This window comes from Anguilla anguilla, chromosome 4 (assembly GCF_013347855.1).
Source record: "Anguilla anguilla isolate fAngAng1 chromosome 4, fAngAng1.pri, whole genome shotgun sequence".
Lineage (NCBI taxonomy): Eukaryota > Metazoa > Chordata > Actinopteri > Anguilliformes > Anguillidae > Anguilla > Anguilla anguilla.
This window is the reverse complement of record NC_049204.1, coordinates 35,763,526-35,787,422: the sequence shown is the minus strand read 5'-3', so window position 1 is coordinate 35,787,422 and position 23,897 is coordinate 35,763,526. Positions and strand designations below refer to the sequence as shown.

At 39.8% G+C, this 23,897-nt stretch overlaps 4 protein-coding genes across 6 annotated transcripts; 2 read left to right on the top strand and 2 right to left on the bottom strand.

Annotated features, from left to right (window-relative positions):
* Positions 1–2,145: 2,145 nt before the first annotated feature.
* plekhb2 (pleckstrin homology domain containing, family B (evectins) member 2) lies at positions 2,146–8,099 on the bottom strand. Its single transcript, XM_035413757.1, has 8 exons — positions 7,957–8,099; positions 7,107–7,159; positions 6,800–6,952; positions 6,310–6,412; positions 5,839–5,878; positions 5,036–5,122; positions 4,814–4,934; positions 2,146–4,327 (listed from the first exon to the last, which is right to left on the bottom strand). The coding sequence occupies exons 2-8, from the start codon at positions 7,141–7,143 to the stop codon at positions 4,191–4,193; spliced, it is 678 nt and encodes a 225-aa protein (XP_035269648.1). The 5' UTR covers positions 7,144–7,159; positions 7,957–8,099; the 3' UTR covers positions 2,146–4,190.
* Positions 8,100–8,620: 521 nt separating this feature from the next.
* On the top strand, positions 8,621–16,575 carry ing5a (inhibitor of growth family, member 5a). Its single transcript, XM_035413756.1, has 8 exons — positions 8,621–8,759; positions 10,478–10,549; positions 11,069–11,235; positions 11,824–11,935; positions 13,717–13,804; positions 14,133–14,268; positions 14,458–14,519; positions 14,651–16,575. The coding sequence occupies exons 1-8, from the start codon at positions 8,723–8,725 to the stop codon at positions 14,685–14,687; spliced, it is 711 nt and encodes a 236-aa protein (XP_035269647.1). The 5' UTR covers positions 8,621–8,722; the 3' UTR covers positions 14,688–16,575.
* Positions 16,576–16,703: 128 nt separating this feature from the next.
* Positions 16,704–20,044, bottom strand: cep19 (centrosomal protein 19). 2 transcript variants are annotated; one of them, XM_035413759.1, is made up of 3 exons: positions 19,939–20,044; positions 19,147–19,301; positions 16,704–18,261 (listed from the first exon to the last, which is right to left on the bottom strand). In XM_035413759.1, the coding sequence occupies exons 2-3, from the start codon at positions 19,274–19,276 to the stop codon at positions 17,915–17,917; spliced, it is 477 nt and encodes a 158-aa protein (XP_035269650.1). In that variant the 5' UTR covers positions 19,277–19,301; positions 19,939–20,044; the 3' UTR covers positions 16,704–17,914. The 2 variants fall into 2 exon arrangements, with proteins under 2 accessions (XP_035269650.1, XP_035269651.1); XM_035413760.1 differs by having other exon boundaries at positions 19,799–19,939.
* A 158-nt stretch (positions 20,045–20,202) lies between these two features.
* Positions 20,203–23,585, top strand: pigx (phosphatidylinositol glycan anchor biosynthesis, class X). 2 transcript variants are annotated; one of them, XM_035412723.1, is made up of 6 exons: positions 20,203–20,389; positions 20,470–20,551; positions 20,639–20,774; positions 21,140–21,350; positions 21,539–21,639; positions 23,114–23,585. In XM_035412723.1, the coding sequence occupies exons 1-6, from the start codon at positions 20,323–20,325 to the stop codon at positions 23,249–23,251; spliced, it is 735 nt and encodes a 244-aa protein (XP_035268614.1). In that variant the 5' UTR covers positions 20,203–20,322; the 3' UTR covers positions 23,252–23,585. The 2 variants fall into 2 exon arrangements, with proteins under 2 accessions (XP_035268614.1, XP_035268613.1); XM_035412722.1 differs by having other exon boundaries at positions 21,539–21,660.
* The last annotated feature ends 312 nt before the right edge of the window (positions 23,586–23,897 follow it).

Here is a 23,897-nt window from a genome sequence, read left to right as displayed (position 1 = left end):
AGTCCCTTTGGTGAAGAAAAAAAGGCTACCAAAGAATAAAAATTTTGAGTTAGGTGAACAACAGTTCAGTTATTCAATTCTACAGTTCTTCCTGCTTCTCCTGTATGAACTGTATGAAGAAGTGTGAAGAACCGAAGATCAAGTGTTTAAGGCGGTCAGGTTACTCGTTATTTTAAGTAGAGCCACCTTGAAATTTTTATGGTGTAATTTGTTAAAAACAAAACCAGTAGGCTACATTAACTCATCCCCAGGACTAATACAGGATGTGTGCTTGTTTTGCAAAACAAGAACTACACTGACATTCCTGCAAACAATGCCACTGTCTCCCCTCTCATGATCCTCACAAATCCCAGACTTGAGCATTTTGCCTTTAATGTCATTCAAGTAATTACAGTGGATTTTCTGTGCCCTTGTGAATGTAAATATAAAATCAGAGAGAAATAAACGAAATTAATCAAAGCACAGACACAGACATATTCCTGACATGCACCATCAAGACTAGCTGTAAGTACTTCCGTGTACAGGGACTGAGCGTGTCTACGTTCCTTGACCATATTATGAATAAGTAACGCCATCTTGTGGTAATGTTCTTGCAGCACATTTTCACTCCACGGCAACTGTTCTCCCCTTCGCAGGTCACAATTAAATTTGCAATTAAGCACGATATACTGACACAGCAAAATTACAAATGGTTATGCACAACAGAAGCTCCGGTTGAATAATATGTGCAGATTAATGTCAAAGATAACAAAGGGGATTCAATTAGTTCAAAGCAAAGGGTATGTATTCTGAATGTAAATAACTGTTAGAATAAACAAATATAAAAACAAACAAATAATTCAGGGGTTTGCTCCTGCTTCTTTTCTCACCCTAACACACTTGGCTTGTTAGTATGTAATCAAGGTGGCACATTCAGCCTTCTGAGATACTGTATATAATTTGACAAAGAGATCACAACACCCAATTAGTAAGAAGCAAAATGAATACTACTACAAGCAATAGATTTGATATGACACACTGACAGGATAAAAACTTGATGACATGGTGGCAATTAGCCCACATGTCTTGTGTGTGTATGTAGACAATACATTTGGCTAAGTCCTTGTCTATCACATTATATAAGGTACATACAAGTCAACTGCATCTCTGTTCATTGATTCTCATTCTTCTTTTTTGTCTGATTGCTTTATTTTATCTGTAAGGCTGTATAAAGTTTCACACAGTAGTTTTAGCATTAGGTGTAATTTAGTGATTCAAGAGACAAAATAAAAATGTCACATTGATTCTCCCAGAGGGGAGCAGTAATTATTCTGTCACTGGGAATCAATGTCCACAAACAGTAGACTTCCTGTTTGCTATTTTAGGCACTGAACTCATGAGGGGAATGACTGAATTAAAGAAAATCAGCAAATAAGAAAAGCTGCCTTGTGTTTCTGGTTTAGGAAGCAACCTCTCTTCTGGACTCCAACAATAATGCTCAAGGCCTTTCTCCATTAGAGGACAAAGACTTAAGACTGTTGACATCAGCAGGCAAGAAGAGAGATTTATCTCAAAATCACATCTAGGAAATGAAAATGGAACTTTGCTTTAGAGTAACATTTCCATGCCCTAGATGCAATTTTGAATTGACGTGAAAATTTTGAAATGATTAATTTCCCTGACTGGGGAGCCATAATAAACCCCTCTCCACTACTTCCCCAGCCCTCTATCCACCAGCACTGCCAGCCTGGGGGAGAAAGTGCATGTTAATGATGCTAATAAAACACACACACACACACACATACACGCTAAATACACACCCACACACGTACACACACGCTAAATACACACACACACCCACACACATACAAACACAAACACACATCTACACACACACACACACTAAATACACACCCACACACCTACACACACATGCTATACACCCAAACACGTACACACACACACACACTAAATACACACGCACATACACACACGCAAACATACACAAACACATGGACACATCTACACACACCCACGCACACCTACTCACACCTATATATACACACACACACATAATCTGGGGGGTAGCATTACATGAAAAAGCTGATGAGCAGGTTCTGGGGGATTTCTAACTGCACCAATAAAAGAAAATGTCACAGTCATGAGTTCTTTTTAAATGCTTTAATGTCAAATAAGAGTAGAATTTTAGAACATTTTAAAGACCGAGGGGAAAAGAAAAGATTTTCAAAGACAGAAAAGCTTCACTTATAAATGAAAAGGCTGGACTGAACATCCCCTCCTTTGTAACATTACATCACAGCAGAAAATCTCTAGAAAAGCTTCCCTTTCATCCTCTTGAGTACAAAACAGATGGGTGTTCCAAGGGTGGAATAATGCAGACCCTATATAACCATCTCCCTTCTTTATCCACGGTGACATCAGATACAACATGCAATCTACCAGATGCACAGGGCACGCATTAGACCAGAGTAGGAAAGGGCAAAGCAGACCAGTCCTCACAATCTTTACGGTTCCACACGAGATGTCCAGAATATTATCCAATGCCCTGTTAAGGCACTGACTATGCATGTTACACAGCAGGTAAAGCAAATCATTAACCGTGGTCTGTTCCGTTTTAGAACAGAATCATGCCAGGTTAAAGGGAAGGCCACAACATCTCAGGAAATTATTTTTATATAACAGGTTTATCTGGCAGCATTCAAAGTAGTCGCTCTTCTAGACAGATGTCACTTTTTGCCAACAGTGAGAGGTAAATGTGCAATAGGTTACATATTACATTTTTTTCAGCTACATTCTTGTGAATTGTGGTAGCAAGCAGTGGATTTATTAACTTTATTAAAATATAGATTTTGGCCAGAACACAGCAGTAGCGTAAAGCATATTATTAGTTTAGCCCTCTAGACTTACCAAGCGTCATTAGAAAGTGTAGAAAATAACCCCGTCTAATAGCTGTAGCCCTGCCTTATTTAAGCACACAACGTAATTCCCCAGACAACAAAAACACATGAAGAAAAGGTATACAACTCAATAAATACATATGCACATTTTTTGTGTACAGTATGTTTTAGGTGAACATTAATGGCTTGAGGCATTTAAGAAAACCACAAATATTTATCACCTGCAATGCACTTTACACTGCACAACCTATATCAAAGAACCAATGTTTTTTCCCCATCATCTCCTAGCAACTTTAGCTGATCAAATGCTACTTTTTGATAGCTGCCGCTAGAATGAACAAGAAAATGCATTTCAACAAAAAAGACACTACTGCAACTGATGTCTTGAATAAAGTGAGAGAACGTTTTTTTTTGCGTAAAATCTTAAAATACAGTAAACTACCACACTGTATGTAACATGATTTTCTTTTGCGCAGAACTGCACCAATGCACAGAGCTTTTAAGTCCTATTTATCTCCATTAACAACTCCAGATTACATTATTTTATTCATGACAACTCTAATATTAATAAATAGTACATAATGCAGAACATCGAATTTCTCTCCTACTTAAAGAATCACAACCACAGCTGGGAAGGAGTGTACAAACAGATGCAGTAATAACAGTAACTGAAATCAAAATAAATAAAAATAATAATAATTTAAGACCTTCTACAGGCAGTATACATAGCTCAAAAGCAAGTACATGGAATGATTTTTTAAAACCTGGGTTGAAATCTCAGACATTATCATCTGGATCAGCAGTAAGATGACAAACAGCCACAAGAAAGAAATTAGCTAGTACAGTCTGAGCGATAAACCTTTTGCTGGAATTGCACTTCTATTTTTGAACACCCTGCTTATCATTATCTGCCAGTAGTTCTGTTATGTTACTTTAAGTACTCCAATAAGAGCTACAGTGCTGAGAGGAACCAACGTGTTTAAGCTATTTTACATATTATTTTCCTCACTACAGAATCATTAATAACCAGGCAAATTCTCTTTTCTCATAGTCATTAAGTAGAAATGAGTCACAGGCTACTGGACAGGAAATGCTAGAGCGTTCATACATTTAAAGGCCTTGGTAAAGGGCAATGGAGCACTTCACTGGAACATCACAGACATGTGGAGTGGAGCAGCTAACGTATACCAGCCTCGCTACCAGGAAGTAGTTGGTTTCCGCCACATTAGAGCAGTAGTGTGAGAAGGTTACGTGTGAGCTGTGTTTAAGGGGGGTAGGGTTGCCATAGAGACACTAAAACACAGAGAAAAGGGAGCCCAGTGCCATGCCCGTTACAGCTCCAGTGAGCATGCCTAGTGCCATGTCGCCCCCGTTGTCATGGCGACGTTCCTGAATGATCACATGATTCACTCCTCGAGGAGGGTAACTGCCTGAAAGGCAAATCAGACGTTTGTATTATCTGCTGGCAAATGCTAACAAGGGGACGGTAAAAATCTATATTAGCAAGGTGTCTGGAAAAAAATCCAGGCAATGACAGTTTGAGCTTCCACATGCAGAATTATAAAAATGTCCAAACAACACAGAAATGTATACACCTTGTCACTGAAATCTAAAATACATATGAACGAAATTTTAAAATCAGTTTCAGAATGTTTTTTTAATAATACAACGATAGCATATATGATGATTTGTCATAGTTGGACTGGTAACTAGTTAGTTACAGGCTTCAGGCTTAGGTCAGGCACTTAGCAAGAACTACCCTGCTACATAAATTTAAAATGCACAAAATCTAACTTGCTAAGCTGATCTGGGCAAGGGTCTCTGCCAGGAAAATAAATACTTTGAAAAGTTCACAAAGTACACTGTTGTAGTTCATTATGCTGTATAACCAAAGAGTAGCAAAATACTCTGTTTACCTTGGTACTGATAGGGGTACGCCACGGCGTAAGGCTGTCCATCAGAGCCGTAAACCACCTGTGTTCCAGGAGGAGGAGGAGGAGGCGGGCCATAGGCACCATGGTGGCCCTGGTCATACACCTGCAGAGGGTCAGGAGGGTCGGGTGAGATGCGTTATAAAGGAATTCTGGGAAAGACCTTGTCTGCATTTTCCAAAGCCCCACTGTGTTTTTGGACATCACCTGGTAAGCGGGAACAAACTCGGTGTACGGGGGAGGGGCTGAGGCCACCACCTCCTCAGAGAAACCAATCTGAGGTTCGGTGAGCACCTTAGGAAGAAAAGAGAAGCAGACGTAGCTGGTTCAGCAGGGCTCAAACAAAAGCAAGGCCAACAGACTGACAATGACACATCAGTCTCCATTATCTCCAGTCCATTATCTGGTACAGGTTTCCAAAAAGGTGCACTCACTGGTCAGAACAGAACAGAACCTTCAGTATGGAAAGAAATGATTTGCCATTACGTTCCTCAATCTCTGGCACAGCTGAGATTTTCTCCTGAAAACTTGGGACAGCCCATACAAAGTTAAAATCTCAGTTTTGAGGAGGTATTAAGTTAATCCTAAGAATTTCTGAAAGACCAATGTCTCACACATCCAACAATATATCTTCCACAGTTCAGATAATTCAAGTTACTGCCATACAAGTCATAATATCAGAATTGAAATGCACCACTTGATTTTATTTCTTAACAAATTCAGCCCACAAAACAGTCACACCACCAATTGATTAAATGCAAAATGCCATGCTACCTATGTTAGCAACATTGTCTTCAAAGGACCAGTACCTAGTTATCCTGTGGTGGAAAGCCTTTAGATCAGGATTTCAGACCTCATTTGAATAAAAAATATGCTTGGTACCATAAGTATTTCTTTAGCTCTTCGTGTATAACTATTATATTGTGACATGTATTGCACAGGGACAGTAATACTTTAGAAAACATGGAAAAATGCATCCCTCCTCCAAATAAGCGAATATATTTGCTCACCGAATTCATTCTGGCATCCTGCAGGGCCATTGACCATGCCCTGAAACAAAGAAAAGAACAGCGAGTTGCTCCACCACTGCAAACACAGGGCACTCCTTTGCATGTTTACTCTCCAGAGTCACTTTCTAGGGCAAGGGTATTGTAATGACACCCAGGAAGCAGGGCAGGATTTTAGTTTCATTTGCAGTCTTGCAGTCTATTGTCTATTCTCTCTGCTGATTGGTTCTTTCTGCCAGGTCATACTCAAGTGCTTTACTTGTAAATTCCTATGTGAGCTGGTGCAGAGGGTGTATTTTTATTTTGACAGCTGCAGTGATTATATAGACGTAATTTGCGATCACAAAGTGAAAAGACAACAGTTACGATAAATGAATACTCGTAAGTCACCATGCATCGACCAGAACGCTTTAATATTCCGTAGAAACATGCCTGAACTGATTAGAAGATCTCTTGAACACTTAATGAACTCACAAGGCATCGTCTGCACCGTCTGCGCAGATGCTGATGACCCTTCCGTCTCTGCACACGATCTGCAGTAGGGAATCCCGTCCTTTACCCTCTGGTGGGGTAAGATCTGTGGAAACACATTAACAGACAGGGAAGAGAGGGAGTCCTTTTTACTTTCCAGAGACACACAAAAACAAACACACACACACTGTGTTAGTACTCTATATAGGCCTACATACAATGTGTATGTATCCTTGTGTGTGCCCGTGTGTGTATGTTTCAGAAGCTGTCACTGAATCACATTGTTCTGCACATACGATTCAATCACAGCTTCTGTTACACAAACCAACACACAGTCTTAGCACAGTGTATACTTTTGTGTGTGTGTGTGTGTGTGTGTGTGTTCATGCATGCATTGAGTGATTGAGTGACTGTGGCCTGACAGATTTACATAGTTTTTTAAAAGATACAGAAAATGAAAAAAGTACAGAAATCATTGCCAGTGACTTTCTACCTCTGCACGCAGGCCCAGTGCGGACATTGATACAGTCAACCTTCATGTGTATTTGGTCCTCCATGTCCTGCCGATATTGGTCATCATAAAAAATCAAGCGACCATCAGACCACAGATCAAACCAGTTCTTCTTCCAGCGTCGCAGAATGGTGCCTGATTCAAGGAAGGATTCAGATGAATATCTTACAGTAGAAATATTAAAATCACAATTCCATATAAATGTGCAATGCCCCCCCTGCCCCCCTCCTAGGTTCCCGAGTAAAGCACAGATCAAGTAAAAATATTCACAAATAATATTTACACTCACTCTGTCTTAGAAGCCATCCACTTTTCACATATGCCATCCTTGCAGAAATGTCACTAGATAAGGGGGAAAAAAAAAAAAAAGTAACTGCCGGGGATGGTAGATTGCATCAGTATCACGTGGCTCAACAGATCATGCCTAGTTTCGAGGGCATATAAGAATGGCCTCTCACACCAAAGCGTTGTTTCTAAAAATAAAATTATGAAATTGACAGGATACGTGCTGGAAAGAGTACCCACCAATTAACGCGAGTAAATATTATTGTTGTGTTAATCATACTATTTTGTATGCGAAAGAAAAGTTACATAAATTGCGTTTCTAACAATGTGTAGGCAATTACACTGAAAAAACACAAAGGGTGGATTTTCGCGTTCAACTTAATTTCGACAAAATGGCATAAATGTATGTTATCGTTATTTTCGCTGTCGACTCGAACACCGTAGCCGCTGAGTGGTATGATTGCTGTACGATTCAGCTAGCTAACGTTATGTTGGTTACTTTGCACAGTGGACGAACTGTCATTAGAATAACTTAGTCTTGAGCATTCCCATCACAGTGGCCACATTTTTATTTTGCTATGCCTAGAAGGCTAAGCTAGCTACCCAGCAATATAAATAACGAACTACTAGTAATGAATAGCCACAGCACGACAACGTTAGCTTGGTTAGCTACTCGGATTATATACTAGCGGTAGCTAGCTAAAGTTAGCAAGACTGCTCTAGTTGATAATAAAGATAAGAATAAAAATGGAAGTTAGCTACTAAATGTATTCAGCAACATATGTTAACATGAAATATAAGCATTGAATAGTAAGTTGCAAAGGGATAAGATAAATTGCGTCGCAAGGAAATACCTTTGAATGTGCGATGAATCCGCTCCCGTTAGCTCTGTACGAATGCGATTGCCAGGAAAACTAGCGGCTTGTTTACAGAGAATGACAGCGCGTCAGGTGACAGCTAAACTTGAATGCTGGGAAATGTTGTATTTCCCACACAACAAAAAATTGTACCGTATATCTGTCGTGAAATTATATTTTCGATATATTTTGAAGGATTTAAGAAAAGTCATTGAACCGCCAGAAAAAACATGGAAAAACATATTGTATGCCGCTAAATTAATTTAACTGACGATCTCATCCAAAGTGACTAACAATAGAATCACAATTAAAATGACATTCGTATAAAATATTTCCCGAGAAATACCATTTTAAATGGTATTTAACCATTTAACCTATTAATGCGTTACTATTTCCGTTACTTTTACATGATAAGATAAATACCTTATTAAAAACTGCTTAGCTTTGAAATTAAATGCGACACTTAAATTGAGGTTATTTACATATATTGTAGTTTAAGAATATTTGCAATTGTGCATTATAAGCCATAAAAGCATACAAAATCAGCTAGTGAGTCTTCGGAGATTTTGTTACTACTCGGCCAGTTAAATCCGTAGAGTGAAGGCCGTGCCTTCTTTTTGTCCAATCAGAACTTACATATCGTATTCACTCCCGTTTGAGCCAATGAAAGTGGAATAAGTCATGAATAATTAAAGCATGTCGCTTTTTGGGTTGAAGAAAAATTATTATCCTAGTACTAGTACTACTCGTGGATCCTGTAAAGATGGCGACAGCAATATACCTGGAACATTACCTAGACAGTAAGTTACAGAAGTAGGCTATTCTAACTTGTACAACGGTTACGTTAGCGAGCTAATGGTAATAGATAAGTTTGACAGGCTACATAACTTCCCAAGTATGAAAATGAGAAAAGGAAATGCACTTTCGCTCTCTGAAAGGTATTCTGGGACTGAGGTAGCGTTGCGATTGTGCATTAAAAAGAAAAACAAAAATAACGAACGGATCCCATTGGAATGTCGTTGAATAGATTTTAGTTTTTCGGAAATAAATGTATCTGTCCCGTATCTTCATTTAGCTGTGTCATGAGAAAAGTTAGTTAGGCAACCAGCTAGCTGTCTGCAACTGTGGTAGCGGCAAGCATACCAACCATAAGCACTGATCAGCGAACATTTTTCATTAGAACTGCTGCAATTATTACCAGATCCACTGACAGGGGGTGTGGCACTGGCACCCCTCTCTGTTTTTATTTTAGGCGAGTAACGATTTTTCTCATAAAATGTGGCTTATTGTAGCTGGTTAAAAGAAGAGGCAGCAAACTCGTTTGCTAAGGGAGCCAGGTTCTGAAGGAGGCGGGATGTTTGATTTTTAAGTGCGTCATCACATTGTTTGGTCACTGCGTGCTTCATGTTTCCTGTCATGTCGCCGCATTTTACCAGGCAACAATCGATTCGAACTCAGTGCCAAGTATTATTAGAAGAGTTTACATTATTCTTGGAAAGTATTTTCAAAACTTCTTGTCTTCACATCATTTAAAAATACCGCTAAGCAATCTAATATGTTGTTGAACTGATGAGGTTACTATTGCAAAGGTTAAGGTGTCCATTTGCAAAGCATAAGAATCGAGGCAAGTGTTTACGTTAACACAGTATCATTTGAGACTGAGAGGGCAGGAAGGTTAATCAGTCGTTAGTGTTAGGTGGTAGAGACTGCCCGGATGGAAACTGTAAAGGCTACACATATGAATACTTGTAAGAATAACACGAATAAAATCAAGTTATTTAACATTTTTTTATTAGGGATGGATGGAGCTGGGAGAAGGGGATTGATACTATTAGAAATAATTCTGTGATAAATAATTGAGGTTATGACGTGATTACGGAGACATGGCTCAGAGCTAAGGGAAGGGGACAAAGATGATTGGGGAGCCAGTAAAGTATGCCTGCGGCAGTGGTTCTCAAAGTCTTTCCTGGGGATCCCTGTGTATGCTGGTTTTCGTGCCAACTGCAATCCCAAAAATGTAACGAACTGCTAGTTTTTCTTAATTCGGTACGTTTCATGTTGTGAGCGATAGCTTTGCATGCCATGAAGTCAGTGGGAATTACAGGAGTTATTTCAGAGTGTGTTATTTCAGATTTGCCATTCGTTTATACAACATCTCAATGCCCTGCGTCTCTTTGGCCAGTTGTGAAATGACAACTACACAGCCATGCACCCTTTGGCATTAGCACTCATGTTTTGCCATCTATAATCAATCACTTAGATTAGTCTAAATCAGTTTGATCAATCTAAAATCAATCTGTTAAATTTGTCTAAAGTCAATTAGTGGTGCAAAGAAAAAATTGACAGGTTCTGTATGCGCTTACAGGGATCACGTGATGACAACAGTGACTTGGGCACTTCCCTAAAGAATTTAATTATTGGTACTTCTAAATTTTTTCTGGTGCCTTTTTTTAAGTTGGGACCACCAGTGACAACTACTGCATTAAGAAGTTGATTTTGAGCCCTGGTTTTACCACAGGTATTGAAAATCTTCCCTGCGAACTCCAGAGAAACTTCACTCTGATGCGTGAGTTGGACAATAGGGCTGAAGGTAAGGTTCAGTATGAATGACATATTTCTCATAAAAAGAGCTGCAAACATTATTCCTGAATCGATAAGGACTCTTTGGTCTCTAGTGCTGTAAAATCAGTGGGAATTTTGCGGAATTTCGGTAATCATGTTTTCTTACCTTTACAGAAACGGAATATGTTATATAATGTTTGTATATGTTTCCTTTTGATAGAATAATAACTGTTCTTATTAATTGTTAAACAGATGAGACACAGTTGTGCATCTCTAGGTCACCTAAGGATAAAAAAAGTTTGGCTTCCTTAAAAATAGCAATAGAGAACGCATAGGCAGTGTCAAGGCTCTGATTAAAATTGAATGGAGCTCTATCTTAAAAGCTCAATTAGCTTGTTAGAAAAAAGCCTCACAGATAAAACAGTGAATATCTCAATATTGATTTCACTTAAGCCAAGGCAGAAGTGATAATAATTAAGCCAAAAGAAAAAAAAGACTTTTGGAGCTGCACAAGCTTACAGTGGGTTCTGTTTTAATGTCTCTGTAGAAAAGAAGGGAGAAATTGATAAGCTGGCGGCAGAGTACATCACGAACGTGAAGAATCTGGCCTCAGAGCAGAGAGTGGAGCACCTGCAGAAGCTCCAGTCCGCCTACAGCAAATGCAAAGAATACAGCACTGACAAAGTGCAGCTCGCCATGAAAACATACGAAATGGTTAAGTACCCGTTTTCCTACTTGCTGGGATATTTTTTCATTAGCTTGTTCCCCTGGGGCAATACTGAAGGAAGTGATACAAAATACCTTGATCTAGGGTATGAGAGCATTGGCAGTCCAGAAATTCAGAACATCAGGCAGCTGGTCTAATGGCCTGTGCAGCACACCTTCCTCTTCAATGGGGGACTTTTGCTTAGTTAAAATATAAATAAATTAATAGATGTTTTAATTTGGTAGGCACTCATATCCAGAATGACTTATGCAGGTTACATTTTTACATGCAACCCATTTATACAGCTGAATATTTGCTGAGGCAGCTGAGGTCAAGCACCTTGCTTAAGGCTACAACAGCTGCGCCCCACCTGGGAATGAAACCCACAACCTTGGCATTACAGGCTTACTTTCCTAACCGTTACAGTACACTGCCAGTCCTACAGATGCGTACGGGTTCTAAAGATGGGAAAGACCACTTTTGTTACTCTTTTAATTGGACGTTGGAAGCTAAAATCCGCATCCGTAATGGCGCCAAGATTGTTTGCTTCAAATTTAGTATGTGTTCCAGACTGTCCCTCTGGATTGTCCTCCCAGGTGGACAAGCATATTTGCAGGCTGGATGCTGACCTGGCTCGCTTCGAGAAGGAGCTGAAGGAGAAGCTGGCAGTGAGCACTGAAGAGAGCCCCGATGGGAGGGCACTGAAGAGTAAGAGGCATGATTACGCTTTTGACACGTCTCACTCTGAGTGAATCAGTCCTTCCCTGGACTGAGCAGTCCCCTCCTGTGATCACGTAGAGCAGGGCCACCCAACCCTGTTCCCTGGTGATATTACGTCCTGTAGGTTTTCACTCAAATGCTAACAAAGCACACCTCATTCAGCGGCTAGAGATCTCGTTGAGCTGCTAAGTTGTAGAATCAGGCGTGCCAAATTAGGTTTGAAATGAAAACCTACAGGATGGTAGATCTCCAGGAATGGGGTTTGACGGCCCTGGCTTAGAATTTACTTAGAACTCATAGAACTTCACTACAAAAAATGCTAGATTACTCTAATAATTCTCCGTAACTACAGCTTATGACCAGTCCTAAATTTAGTGAAAGGACAGCAGAGTTATTATGGTAATGTGGGCATGCTGCAAGAAAATGTACTAATGTACACATCCAATGCAGGTGCAGGTCATTAAAGCAAAGTAAAGGCTATTAACTTCACATAATGTGGTCATGTGGTCATTAGAGAATTGCACACTGCAACTGAACTACTGAAAATTATGGGATGGAATGGTTGTTACCAAGTGAAGAGCAGTAGTTTTCCAAGTATGTCATGTGGAGAAAAACACAGCGTTGTAGGGCGGTTTACAGAAGTGTGCTCCTTATCAGACCCCCAAAGGAAAACAGGCTGTTTACTATGCTGACAGGCAGTCAGCAGGGTGTGGTAAAGAGACAGCGCTCAGTTGCTAAACATCCTACTGGATCAGCATTATGTAAACCTCAGGCTCTCCGTAATACAGTGTAATCATATTTGGTATTGTTGGAAAGCCGATGTCATGGGGAACAAATTGGTGTCTCAGCTAGAAAGGTTAACCCAATGTGGTATGCTTGCTGAGATAGTGCAGTAGGATCATTGATATACTGTTTTGTTATGATTGTGTCTTTATTTGATGAATTGGGGTTTTCCTGTAATCTTTGGATACATCAGAGAAAAAGTGCAATGGTTTGGGGAGATTCATCAACACTCGTCTCCTGCACATCATATGCGTATAGCCATCTCACTATGCACACATTTTGCTCCATTGGATATTGCCATTATTAACATACTGTACAATAAATTGCATTCACTATAACCTGACATTCCACTTTGACTCTTACCACTGCACACCAAGCAGTTTTTAGGTCCTTATGTACATATAGAACTCAGGATATCTGCACCCTGTAGTCACTCACCTATACTCACCTACTGTGTAGCAAGATACACAATTGTATCTATGCAGTCTACATAAGCCAGTGGCACGTCCGCCTCTACCAAGATAAATAGCAATCCACATAGAGCCAAACTACTGGTGGAAAGCAGTTTCTTCTCCAGTTCTTTGCATAACTGTTTGCACAGAAGAAAGGTTAAAACACTATTTTGGAGTTTGATAATCGAGATATAATTTAATTAATCCCGTTCCAGTAGCACTGAGTAAGACTACACGCGTTCTTCGCCACTCAGATACTTCCGCTGTTTGGTGTATCTGAGGGGTTTCTTACAACATACTGAATGAAGATGCTGGTGAGAGAGCACTTGTGGATTAAAGTAGGGTCCATTATAGAAATAGACGTTACCCACTAGAATCAGTGAAACCAAGGTGTCACTGCTCTTAAATTGGGTGAATTAACTGTAACTCTTGGTGTGCTTGGTGGACAGTGCAGGATGTGTGTTGACAACCGCAGTAGTCCTATTCCTGTTACTTCGTTATGATCCACAAAGTTGCTTGTTGACCTTTCTGCAGAGGACATCAAGGACAAGAAGGGGCCCAAGGGGCGAGGCCGGAAAGTGTCAGAGGAAGATTCACCAAGGAAGAAAAAGCTGAAAAACAGGTGAGCTGAGGTGAAGCTACGCTCTTAGAAAAAGCACTCTGGGTGAGTTCAAACTCGTCAATCCAAGGACTGCTTGTACTTTTTGGAAGATGGGTAATTGGTTTCACAGGGTTTAACCTTTATGTTTGGAAGTATGTCTGCATTTCCAGATTGAATACCGTCCCATCTGATAACCTGAGAGTCTTACAAATGTATGCAATATGTAACATCCCTGTTGGTGAATGAAAAATCTTCATAAAATAATGGTTGTTGGAAGCTTGGATTTGTTCATGAATTGGAATCAAATTAATGTCCCATCTTCGCTGGCCTCTCTTACTTCTCTTTGCAGGCCAGAGGTGAAAGTCTCTGTTCTGGCAGCACATTCATCCGATGTGTTGGACATGCCGGTCGATCCCAACGAGCCAACTTACTGCTTGTGCCATCAAGTGTCGTACGGAGAAATGATTGGATGCGATAACCCTGATGTATGTTTTTACTTCTGTGTCTGCTCCCCCCATACACACACAGATTCAACTAGTACAAAAAAAATTATTAAATAGCAGAGAATGAATGAAGTTAATATTATGTTAAATGTTGAAATTAAAATATTTCTTTTCAGTTGTTTTCAAGTTTTTCTTATATTGTATTTTTCTTTCCTATTTTTTTTGGAACAGTGTCCAATAGAGTGGTTTCACTTTGGCTGTGTTAACCTTTCTACAAAGCCTAAAGGGAAATGGTAGGTGGAAAAGTATATTTAAGTTTTTTTATTATTATGCATTCATAAGGTTTTTTGCTAATATTTCCTACTAGTTTATTATTATGATTAATATTAGTTCTTTAATTTTACATTTTACCTGTTCTTTTCAGGTTTTGTCCTTGCTGTGTGGAGGACAAGAAGAATTGAGCAGATTTGGGGGAAGGAAATCTGTCTATGTATATTTCTATGTATATGTATTTTGTTTGCACAGTAAAATGTAAAGCTTATATGATTTCACCATGGTTTCATGGCGAGGGAAAAATGTTTTATTTTTTAATTGATTTGCTTTTACTTGAAATGTACCAGTTTTAGTGGAGGTTTTAGTATATGTCGAGTCATACTGTAGATGAATCCATTTCAACCACAGAACTATTACTGTGACCAGTCACTTTCTTTTAGTTTAATTCAGTGTTAATAAGAGGCACATGGCAGCGATGGAAGCTTTGTTTGGTCCCCAGTGTCGCATCTGATCTTTACCACTACCTACCTCGCAGGGTAAATGCAACAATCACTTAGTCTTGCGCCCCTGCTAAAACACAGGAATGAAAAGCTTTCATATTCAAGCTTGAAGTCCTGAATTCAAGTCCTAAGAGTATATTGTGTATACTCCAAAATGCTTTGAAATCCTGGCTCCCCTCCTCACTTGAGTGCCGTGCTAATGATCAGAAATACTTTGCATACATAGATGCGGCACAGAGGCTGTGATGCACTTTTTGAGGAACTGCTTAAGTGTTCTAAGCACTCCTGCAATGTAAGAGTAATTAACGTACATACGGACCCTCAGTAAAATTTTATTCCCCCCCTTTACTCCCCATGAGATTGCGATGGTGATACAGGGGGAGGGGGTTTGAGATTTGTTCATGAAGGGGGTTGGGGCATGGTAGTTGAGATTGCGATCATAGGCTGGATGGGGTCTTCTTAGCTTAAAACTATAAAATGTTTTTGCTATTAACTGTAGCTATAAGCTAAGACAGGGCCCTTTAGGGAGTCTGGGCCCTACTCACCGTGCATATCCTCTGCACAGGATGGGCCGGTGTTGCTGTCCTCTGTTGAGAAGCTTTCCCACCCCCCACCCCCCTTATGGAGAGGCCTGCATATGTATAAAATTGGGTGGTGAAGACTTTTTTTTAGTTACCTTAAAGTAAAAAATGTTTTGTTTAAATCTTCTCAGTTTTAGAGCGGGCACTAAAGGAAGCAAAAACTGTGTTTGCTTAGTTGTAAGCTATTTCGAGTGGTTTTGTAATGCATCATGACCTTTACTAAGTTTATTTAACTTGCAATCAAAACGCAACTTATTTTAAATTTGTATTGCACAACACAGTCTAACTAGCTTTCTATAGTTGTAGCAGAGACATTCTTTTAAAGAGATAGTTCACTTTTTTCAGTTTCAGTGTATGCTTTTGTATGACCCAGGCAGTTTTTGCATTCCAGAAGTTTCTAGACCTGCTGGCTTTACAATTGCAGTTATAGGGCATTCAGAGGTTTGCGCTCTCAAGTAATCAAATACGCTTCAAGTAACTCTGAAGCAGCTTCCATAGTGACGTAATCAAAAAACTCCAGAGAGTGAAGTACCCAATTAAATATATTCATGACTGCGGTGTGCTTAAGCCACCAAATAAAAGTGTTTTGCACACCTAGGAGAAGGTACCACATGAAACTTCAATTAAAGGGATAGCTCACTTTCTGGGGTTTTTTGATATTTCTTGTTTTAGTGTGTTTTTGAACAGCCCACACAGTTTTCTGTGAGCAGTGGATATTTATATATCTTTTATATTTACAGCAGTTTCTGATGCAGACAGTTACATTATAAATATGTGTATTATCCAAATATGCTTCAAAAAATGTCGTTTAATTGTATTAACGGTTCGGACTATTTCCTATGGCACATGCAACCTGCACTCAAGGGACGGTTTCCTGTATCAACATTACTACACAGGCAGTTGGAAGAGAAGAGCTTGCACTTGAGAACTGAGAACCCATGATATAAAAACATGATATTTATGTCTATGGTTGTGAATAAATGCTGTAACTTTAATCTGTGCTGTTTTGCCTCTTCTGGAAGCACAACATGGCAGTACAAACTGCTTGCTGAATGTGGCCTTTTTCCTCCCATCTACCATATGAATGAATACATGGTTCTTTTCCTTTGTAAAACAAGCAAACCCAAGAGGTAGAAAGCTTTATTGTATATCTGCACATGTTGACTATAATCACTGCTGAATTGTTGGAAAATAATTCCACATTTTATCCACAGTTTAGAAGCACCATTTGTGTTTTTTTAACCTATTAAAAGTGCACTACAGCTGACTTCCTTGTGTATTCCAGTGTACATTCCCACGTTCGCATTCCCAATCCCACATTTTCCCACTCTGCGCATATGGTACAATAGGAGAGCCAATGGCACTGGCTATTACTGCTGACAAATCTTAACCAGCGGATGCCAGGTACGCTGCTGAGAGGAACTATAAATATACATTTGCTTATGGAGCTGTACCCTTGTCCCATAAAAAAGAACTACAATTTTTTTCATTAACTGAAACTGTCAGGGTGGTCTTTAAAATGCCCATAGCAACAGCCTTATCCTGATCTGTAGGTGAAACAGTTGGGAGAGGACAAAGATTACAAAAATTCCATCTCAAGCTGAAGACTTGTTGTGAATACTTCAAATCCCCCCTTTTATACGCCCAAATAGCCTGTGTGCCTTTTCTGAGAAAGGCCCATTTACGCAGCAGAGAACAGAACGCTCCCCTCTGCCTCCTACTTTCTACCTGTAGCCACCATTGCCCTCCCATTTCTAATACGGCTAATTAGCTTTTTGTGCCAAAGATCACATTTCATTTTGAATGCAAAGAGGAGAGACCGACATTCCCTGGTCTTTAAGCACACTACAAAAGCATTTGTTGGTACACTGAAGTGCTTGTTAGGATTCTCGGTTAATGTGGAAATAATGTGTAACAAACTCCAATTTCAACAGCGGTTCTCCGGGGGCACTGCTGAGTTTTTGTACACATCCTCTGTACTCACGGTCTCTCAGTCACTCTTTTTTCACCAGACTGCATTTCACCCGTGTACATTAGCAGCTGCCATTAACCTCACGAGTCTGGGGCACTGTTGCCAACTTGGCAACTTCCGTGCTAGATTTAGCGACTTTTCAGACTCCTTTAGTGAATTTTCTTTCAAAAAAGAGCCTAGCGACAAAAAAAAATAATACACCTGTAATATATAAAATAAAATATTATTTTCTTGGAAACTAAGAAAATCTATGTCTGTCATGTAATACACGTTTTCATGTGAAAACGGCATAGTGACTTTTCAGCATGAATTAGCAACATTCTGTGGGAAAAAGCTGGCAACCGCGCTCTGGGGTGAGAAGACTAAAAGCCGTCCTCGGACTCGTCCCAGCTGCACGTCCCGCGGTCGTCCGCCTCGGGGAACTCCACCTCCAGGTCGTACACGAAGTCGGGGTCGTCCTTGCGTTTGCGGTTGCGCTCAAAGAGCACGTCCATGTGGGCCTTCCTGCGGGCCAGCTCCTCGTCGCTGAGCTTGTTGAGGTCTTGGTCCGGGTCCGGGCGGAGCTCGGCCAGGCTCTGCTCCAGGGTGTGGCCGCGCAGACGGTCCCGCAGCACGCCGTGCAGCCTCTCCAGCTGCTGCAGGGACACGCCCTGCAGGTAGGCGCTGTGCCGCGCGTTGCTCTTCAGCCGCTCCGCTGCCAGGCTGCAGTCTGCGCGGGAAACAGGGACGGCATTGAGAAGCCCTGCTTTCACATTGCGCTTTCTGCTTTTGTGTGTGCGTGTGAGTGTGTGTTGGTGTGTGGGTGGGGGGGGGTGTTTGTATGTGTGTGTATATATGAGTGTGTGCATATGTGTGTGTGTGTGTGAGTGTCTGTATGTTTGCATGTGCGTGTATGCGTGTGTATGTGTGTGCACGTGTGTATGTGTGTATGTGTGTGCACGTGTGTATGTGTGTGCATGTGTATATGTCTGTGCATGCGTGTGTGTGTGTGTGTGTGTGTGTGTAGGGGGGGGGGGGTTGTTTGTATGTGTGTGTGTATATCTGTGTGTGTGTGTGTGTGTGTGATTTGGGAACACAAATATACTTATCTAGCTAATAAAAAATTGAAACTGAGAGTGAGCTGAAACAGAGAGAAGTGTGCATCTGTTCAGAACAGCATGACACATAGTGTTTCCAGTATGGGACATGTAACAGGAAAGTTCCTGGTGGCCACAACTATTGTGCCCTTAAACTGCTACAAAATTGGAATCACTCCTATAAATAATCTGTAAATTAATAACTGTATAGATTTAAGATGGGTACGTTGTCCAGGAAAATGACACTTGCCAAGCAAATAAATAACTTGGCATAATGCCACTGACATCTTCAGAATAGAATCACCCCACAGTTAAGGAATATTAAGGATTTTTTGCCTTTGAAAGTGTCATTTTCCATCCCTATAGGTTATTAATTTCCTTGCCCCTGGGAAAGGCTTCAGGCATTAAGTAAATGGAAATCATAGTAAATATGTACTATGGATATGGAACAATGAAAATGTTAAATAAATTAAAATAGTTGTTAAATTCGGTGTGTTGCAAAGTTAGGCATTTCTGACCTGAAAATTTTGAGAAGTTCCTCACTGGCATGATTCTTTGGCGCATCTTCTTGGTTTTGCCATCTTCGTAGACCAATACAATGGAAGGTGGGTCAAACTTCACTCCGCACCGTTTAGCCACATATTCCATTTCTACAGTTCAGCTCCCGTCATTTCTTGTTTGTAGAAAGAAAGAGAGGTATATGACGTTCGTTTTTTAAAAATCGTAAAAGAATGTTAAACCTTATATTCTGCACTTAACGTTAACTCCCACTAGGTGACACTGCACAACGTTTTTACATGTTCTGTTTGACATTTTATCATTAACGTGTACGTTACAACATGAAACTACTTGTTGAAAACAAAGGAACTACCTCTAACAATTACCTGCTAAATACATATTATAACGTCAGCTAGAAAAGCTAACTTGTCTTTAGCTTGCCAGTATCTGAAACCCTGTATATGGCAGGAAACCAACAGCAATACTTCGCTAGGTTAGTTGCAAACGCAGACCTATAATTAGATTTTAATAACTAGGATAAGTTACATCAACATCATACATTTCTACGTAGACGCTGAAAGCGCCAGCAAACTAGACAGCCAACGTTAGCCAATAACTAACATACAGCGAGTAGACATTTGTAACAATAGCTGAAACAAAGAATAAGCTTACCGTTATTGAATGACAGATTCAAGAACAGAGTTAAGCTTATTTTGCTCACATCGCTTCCATTTATTCAGATCGCTTTTTGTACAACTGTTTCAAGACAATAGTTTCGATGGAGTCAGTGATATTGTCAGTTATTAACTCACCAGTGACAACTGTCTGGTCTTTTTCCCTTTTGCGCAGATGGAGCATCCGCATCTTCAGGGCTTGTGTTGCTATGGGTTATAAGTTTGACCTCTATATTGCCTGCAAAATTTACAGTAACTCAAACGTAATTATCGTGAATATTGTAACTTTTGTTTTTTATTAAGTGTTAATACATGTGTAGTATATTTTCATTTTCAATTAAGTCCATCCATTTTCGATGTAACATAGTACATTTTGATCAGGCAGTGAAATTGCCAGCCTTCCAGCGCGCCGGTTGTTATCTGCTTCCGTGTTGGTTTTCCTCTATACCAAAACAGCCAGACTGCCCTACAATCCAAAATTGTTACTTTAGTATTATAACAATGTAACAAAATGAGTTAAACATGGTTACCAAAGTGTTTTTGTGTGCGATCTTCTTAGTCGTGGAGATCTACGGGGTTGCCAAAACAGGTAAAGAACAAGAAAGGGCCCGTTACTGTTTACAAACTACTTGAAATAACAAGGGTGACTATTTAATCTCGTTTTTGTAGAGGAAGACAATTGCGACCTGTCGGGGGAATGGTTGGAATCTCTCAAGGTGACAAGAGATATTTGGAAAATGGGGTTCCACAGGTACTGATTTCTGTCGCTTATTTAGTAGCGAAGTAGCGAAGTAGCGAATGGACTATTGTGTTTTGACACTTTGGTCTGTGTGTTTAGAGAACTTGTTACCACCATGGAATGTGGTCGCCAGTCTCCGGAAAAGCTGCATGCTTTGCTCGTGCAGAACCTGCCCAGAGGAGTGTTCGTCGATCCATACCAACTGGCATCGCTACAACAGGACACAGGTTTACAGGTAGCTGTAGATAAATGAAAGCATAAACGCACACACAATCTTCCTCAGGACATTCATGATTCTTCTCATTCTGGTCGTGAAAAAGATGCCCTGTATTCTGTAAGATACTGTACCCTGTGCCTCAGTGAAATGGATATACCTGACTTTAAAAGATGTGACATAAAGTAGATTTTTGCAGTATTTCAAATACACTCTCAAAGGCCATATGGACTTTGGCAAGCATTTAAGTGGGGTTTTGTGGTCAGGTGAGACAAAGCTGGAACTTTAACTATAAATGCAATATTTGGTGCTTTGAATGTTATGTTTAAGCTGCATAATGTAATGGAGATGTTTGAGTTGTTCTGTTGAACTATTTTCACTCTCAGGCCCTTCTTCACTCTAAAGTTGATCTGGAGGCTCCAGCTTATGAGTCCAATGGTTTATCCATGTTTGTATATCCCAAACGTGACCCGGGACGTCCTGGGCACCTCCAGGCTGTGCTGCCGATCCATGGCCGGTACCACCGGCCTTCTTCAGGACAGGGGTGGGAAAGGATTGAAATTGAACCCCCACGGCTATTCCTGAGAGCCAATGGCTGTGAGTGATACTGTTTTAAGAGAACATAAAATGTAAATATTTTCCCAGATTGCAAGTGAAGAATCTTATTGTTATGTAGCCATTTTGCTTTGGTGTCAGTAAAAACATTTATTTTAAACACACACGGTGTAGGAACTACATTATTAAACAATATTTTGAGATCTTTATTAGTAACTTTTTTTTTTAAGGTGCACAACACTTGGCAGTGGCTCCACCTGTCCTTATGGATGCTCCCTGCAGTGGTCACAACATGAGCATGTGCAAATGGATGGAGGTCCAGCTTCCCCAGGTATTGCAGGCCAGTGAGAAAGTATGTGGACTGTGACAATTTTTGTTGTTTTGGGTCTATACTCCAGCACATTGGTCTTTAAACAATAAATTTGAGTCTAAAGTGCAGACTGTTAGCTTTAATTTGTGGGTATATACATCCCTATTGGGTGAAAGATGTAGGAACTGCAGCCATTTGTATACATAGTTCCCCCATTTAGGGACTTAAAGTAATTAATCAAATTAACATAATTATAAATAAAATGGTCATATTTAATACTTTGACACATCTATGCCTTCATCCTGGAGAGTGTTCTTGATCTTTTCAACAGTTGAAAATGGGTTTTTCTGCACAATTGAAAGTAATCTTCAGTCATCCACCACTGTCATCCTTCGTGGGCTACAAGGTTAATTGATATTGCTGAGCTCTCCAGTGCATTCCTATGTCCTACCATGTATCAAACAGCTATTTCTGAGACACCTGATGTTTTGGCTATGTCACTGATCAATTTATTCAGATTTTTCAGCCTCGTGTTGTCCTGCTTTACTGGCATTGGCACTTCTTTGATCTTAATGTTGAGAGACAATAGTAGGAATCCAAATGCAACTCATAGAATCAACTCTTGACCTTTTGTTAGCTTTCTTTTGCATGAACCAATGATGCAACAACACATAATTGGTGAAGAAACAACTGCAGCAGCTAATTATCCAGTTACATGGTACTTTACAATTGGGGAACTATGTATAAAAAGAGCTGTAATTCCTTCGAGGTGCACCCAAGATGGATGTAAATGCCCTCAAATTAAAGTCGAAAGTTTGCACTTTAACCTCATATTCACTGTTTCATTTCCAATGTGCTGGAGTACAAACCCAAAAGAAAAAATATGTATCATTGTACAAATACTTATGGGCTGTACTGTTGGAAGATTATAAAGGAGAAGAATGCAATGATTTAAATAACATGCTTAATGACTCAACACATAGAGCCAATCCTGATGCATTACATTGCAGCACTTACTGTAGCAGACATTCTAATACATAGTTCAAATAGTTATTTTAAACATAGTTTCAAATAAACAATTCATTTGTACCGCTGGATATTTTTCCTGAAATAATCCTGATTAAATACCATGCCTAAGAGTACAGTGGCAATACCTCAGTTATAATCCCACAACCTTCAGTTAATAGACCAGTTTCCTAACCATTATACCTTATTAATAGCCAAATCAAATGTCATAATAAGATTATCGGTATGATTTTTGTTTTTCGTCCAGTCTTCTGTAAATTTATTTGGGAGTTTATGTGTATGCTATTTTAACTCTGTCCTTCAGACAAGTTAAGAACTGAGTAAGCACAATTTTTCATTAGCACCACTTGCAATTGATAAATTATCACCTTTGGGGGAATTATTGTTAAAGTTAAAAAATGTAATTGTTCGTCCCCATATTCAGTGGGGGAAGTTTTCTTAACCCTGCCTTTGTGCTCTCCCTTCCCAGGACCAGAGGCACATCAGTCTGGAGCTCCCGGTGGGCGACTGGTCTTTGGCGGTACCGGTGTGTGGTGGCACCTTGCTGGTGACACTGCTATGTTGTGTTCTCATTGCAAATGCTATTCAGAGGCATGGTTTTCAATAGTCTTATTAGTCTGTCACTGGAAAATGTCCCTGTGGAAAAAAATGAAAGTACCGGTGTAGTCCGCAGCCTCTCAGAGTGCATGAAAGCTAATGTCAGCCCACTCCGCTGGAAGATAGACCACTGCCTGATGTCACTGGCTTGCTGTTATTGTTCATTGGTATGGGCCAAAGAAGAGACGACACCTGGATTTTGAATTGACGTCAGTTTGTTTTGGAGGGAGAGATTGATGATTTTATAGACTCTTTGTGGTTGTAAAAAACCTTGTTTTCTATCAAACTTTTGAAATGTGGAGCTGGAGTAGTGATGTTGCAGGCAACAATAAATTTTCTTGTGAGCTCTAAAATGGTGTTGTTTATAAAATAATACTGTGAACATGCTTTGTTGAGTGCAACAAAGCATAAACTGTATAAATGTTTTTTTTTCCTCTTTATTTTGTAATCATGGGTAATATTGTGGAGTTTATTTTTGTATTTTTAGATTCAATAAATAATTAAACCAGAAAAAAATGGTCAATTTGTTATGACATTGATTTCCTCAAGCTGAAGTTAGTCATTTGATATTTAAAATGACAGAATTTAACTCTGCTATGAATAATTCTGTTCACTTTATAAGTTAATACAGTGTAAGAAAAAAAGATTTCATTCTA

Bases quoted from the DNA above. Each gene is read 5' to 3' on its own strand.
- ing5a (XM_035413756.1), top strand. From the start codon at position 8,723: ATGGCGACAGCAATATACCTGGAACATTACCTAGACA. The intron at 8,760-10,477 runs GTAAGTTACAGA...GTTTTACCACAG, and splicing joins CCTGGAACATTACCTAGACA to GTATTGAAAATCTTCCCTGC. The intron at 14,520-14,650 runs GTAGGTGGAAAA...TGTTCTTTTCAG, and splicing joins ACAAAGCCTAAAGGGAAATG to GTTTTGTCCTTGCTGTGTGG.
- plekhb2 (XM_035413757.1), bottom strand. From the start codon at position 7,143: ATGGCATATGTGAAAAGTGGATGGCTTCTAAGACAGA. The intron at 6,953-7,106 runs GTGAGTGTAAAT...TCCTTGAATCAG, and splicing joins TGGATGGCTTCTAAGACAGA to GCACCATTCTGCGACGCTGG. The intron at 5,879-6,309 runs GTGAGTTCATTA...TCTTTGTTTCAG, and splicing joins GACGGTGCAGACGATGCCTT to GGCATGGTCAATGGCCCTGC.
- pigx (XM_035412722.1), top strand. From the start codon at position 20,323: ATGGTTACCAAAGTGTTTTTGTGTGCGATCTTCTTAGTCGTGGAGATC. The intron at 20,390-20,469 runs GTAAAGAACAAG...TCGTTTTTGTAG, and splicing joins CTACGGGGTTGCCAAAACAG to AGGAAGACAATTGCGACCTG. The intron at 20,552-20,638 runs GTACTGATTTCT...CTGTGTGTTTAG, and splicing joins TGGAAAATGGGGTTCCACAG to AGAACTTGTTACCACCATGG.
- cep19 (XM_035413759.1), bottom strand. From the start codon at position 19,276: ATGGAATATGTGGCTAAACGGTGCGGAGTGAAGTTTGACCCACCTTCC. The intron at 18,262-19,146 runs GTCAGAAATGCC...TTTCCCGCGCAG, and splicing joins GAACTTCTCAAAATTTTCAG to ACTGCAGCCTGGCAGCGGAG.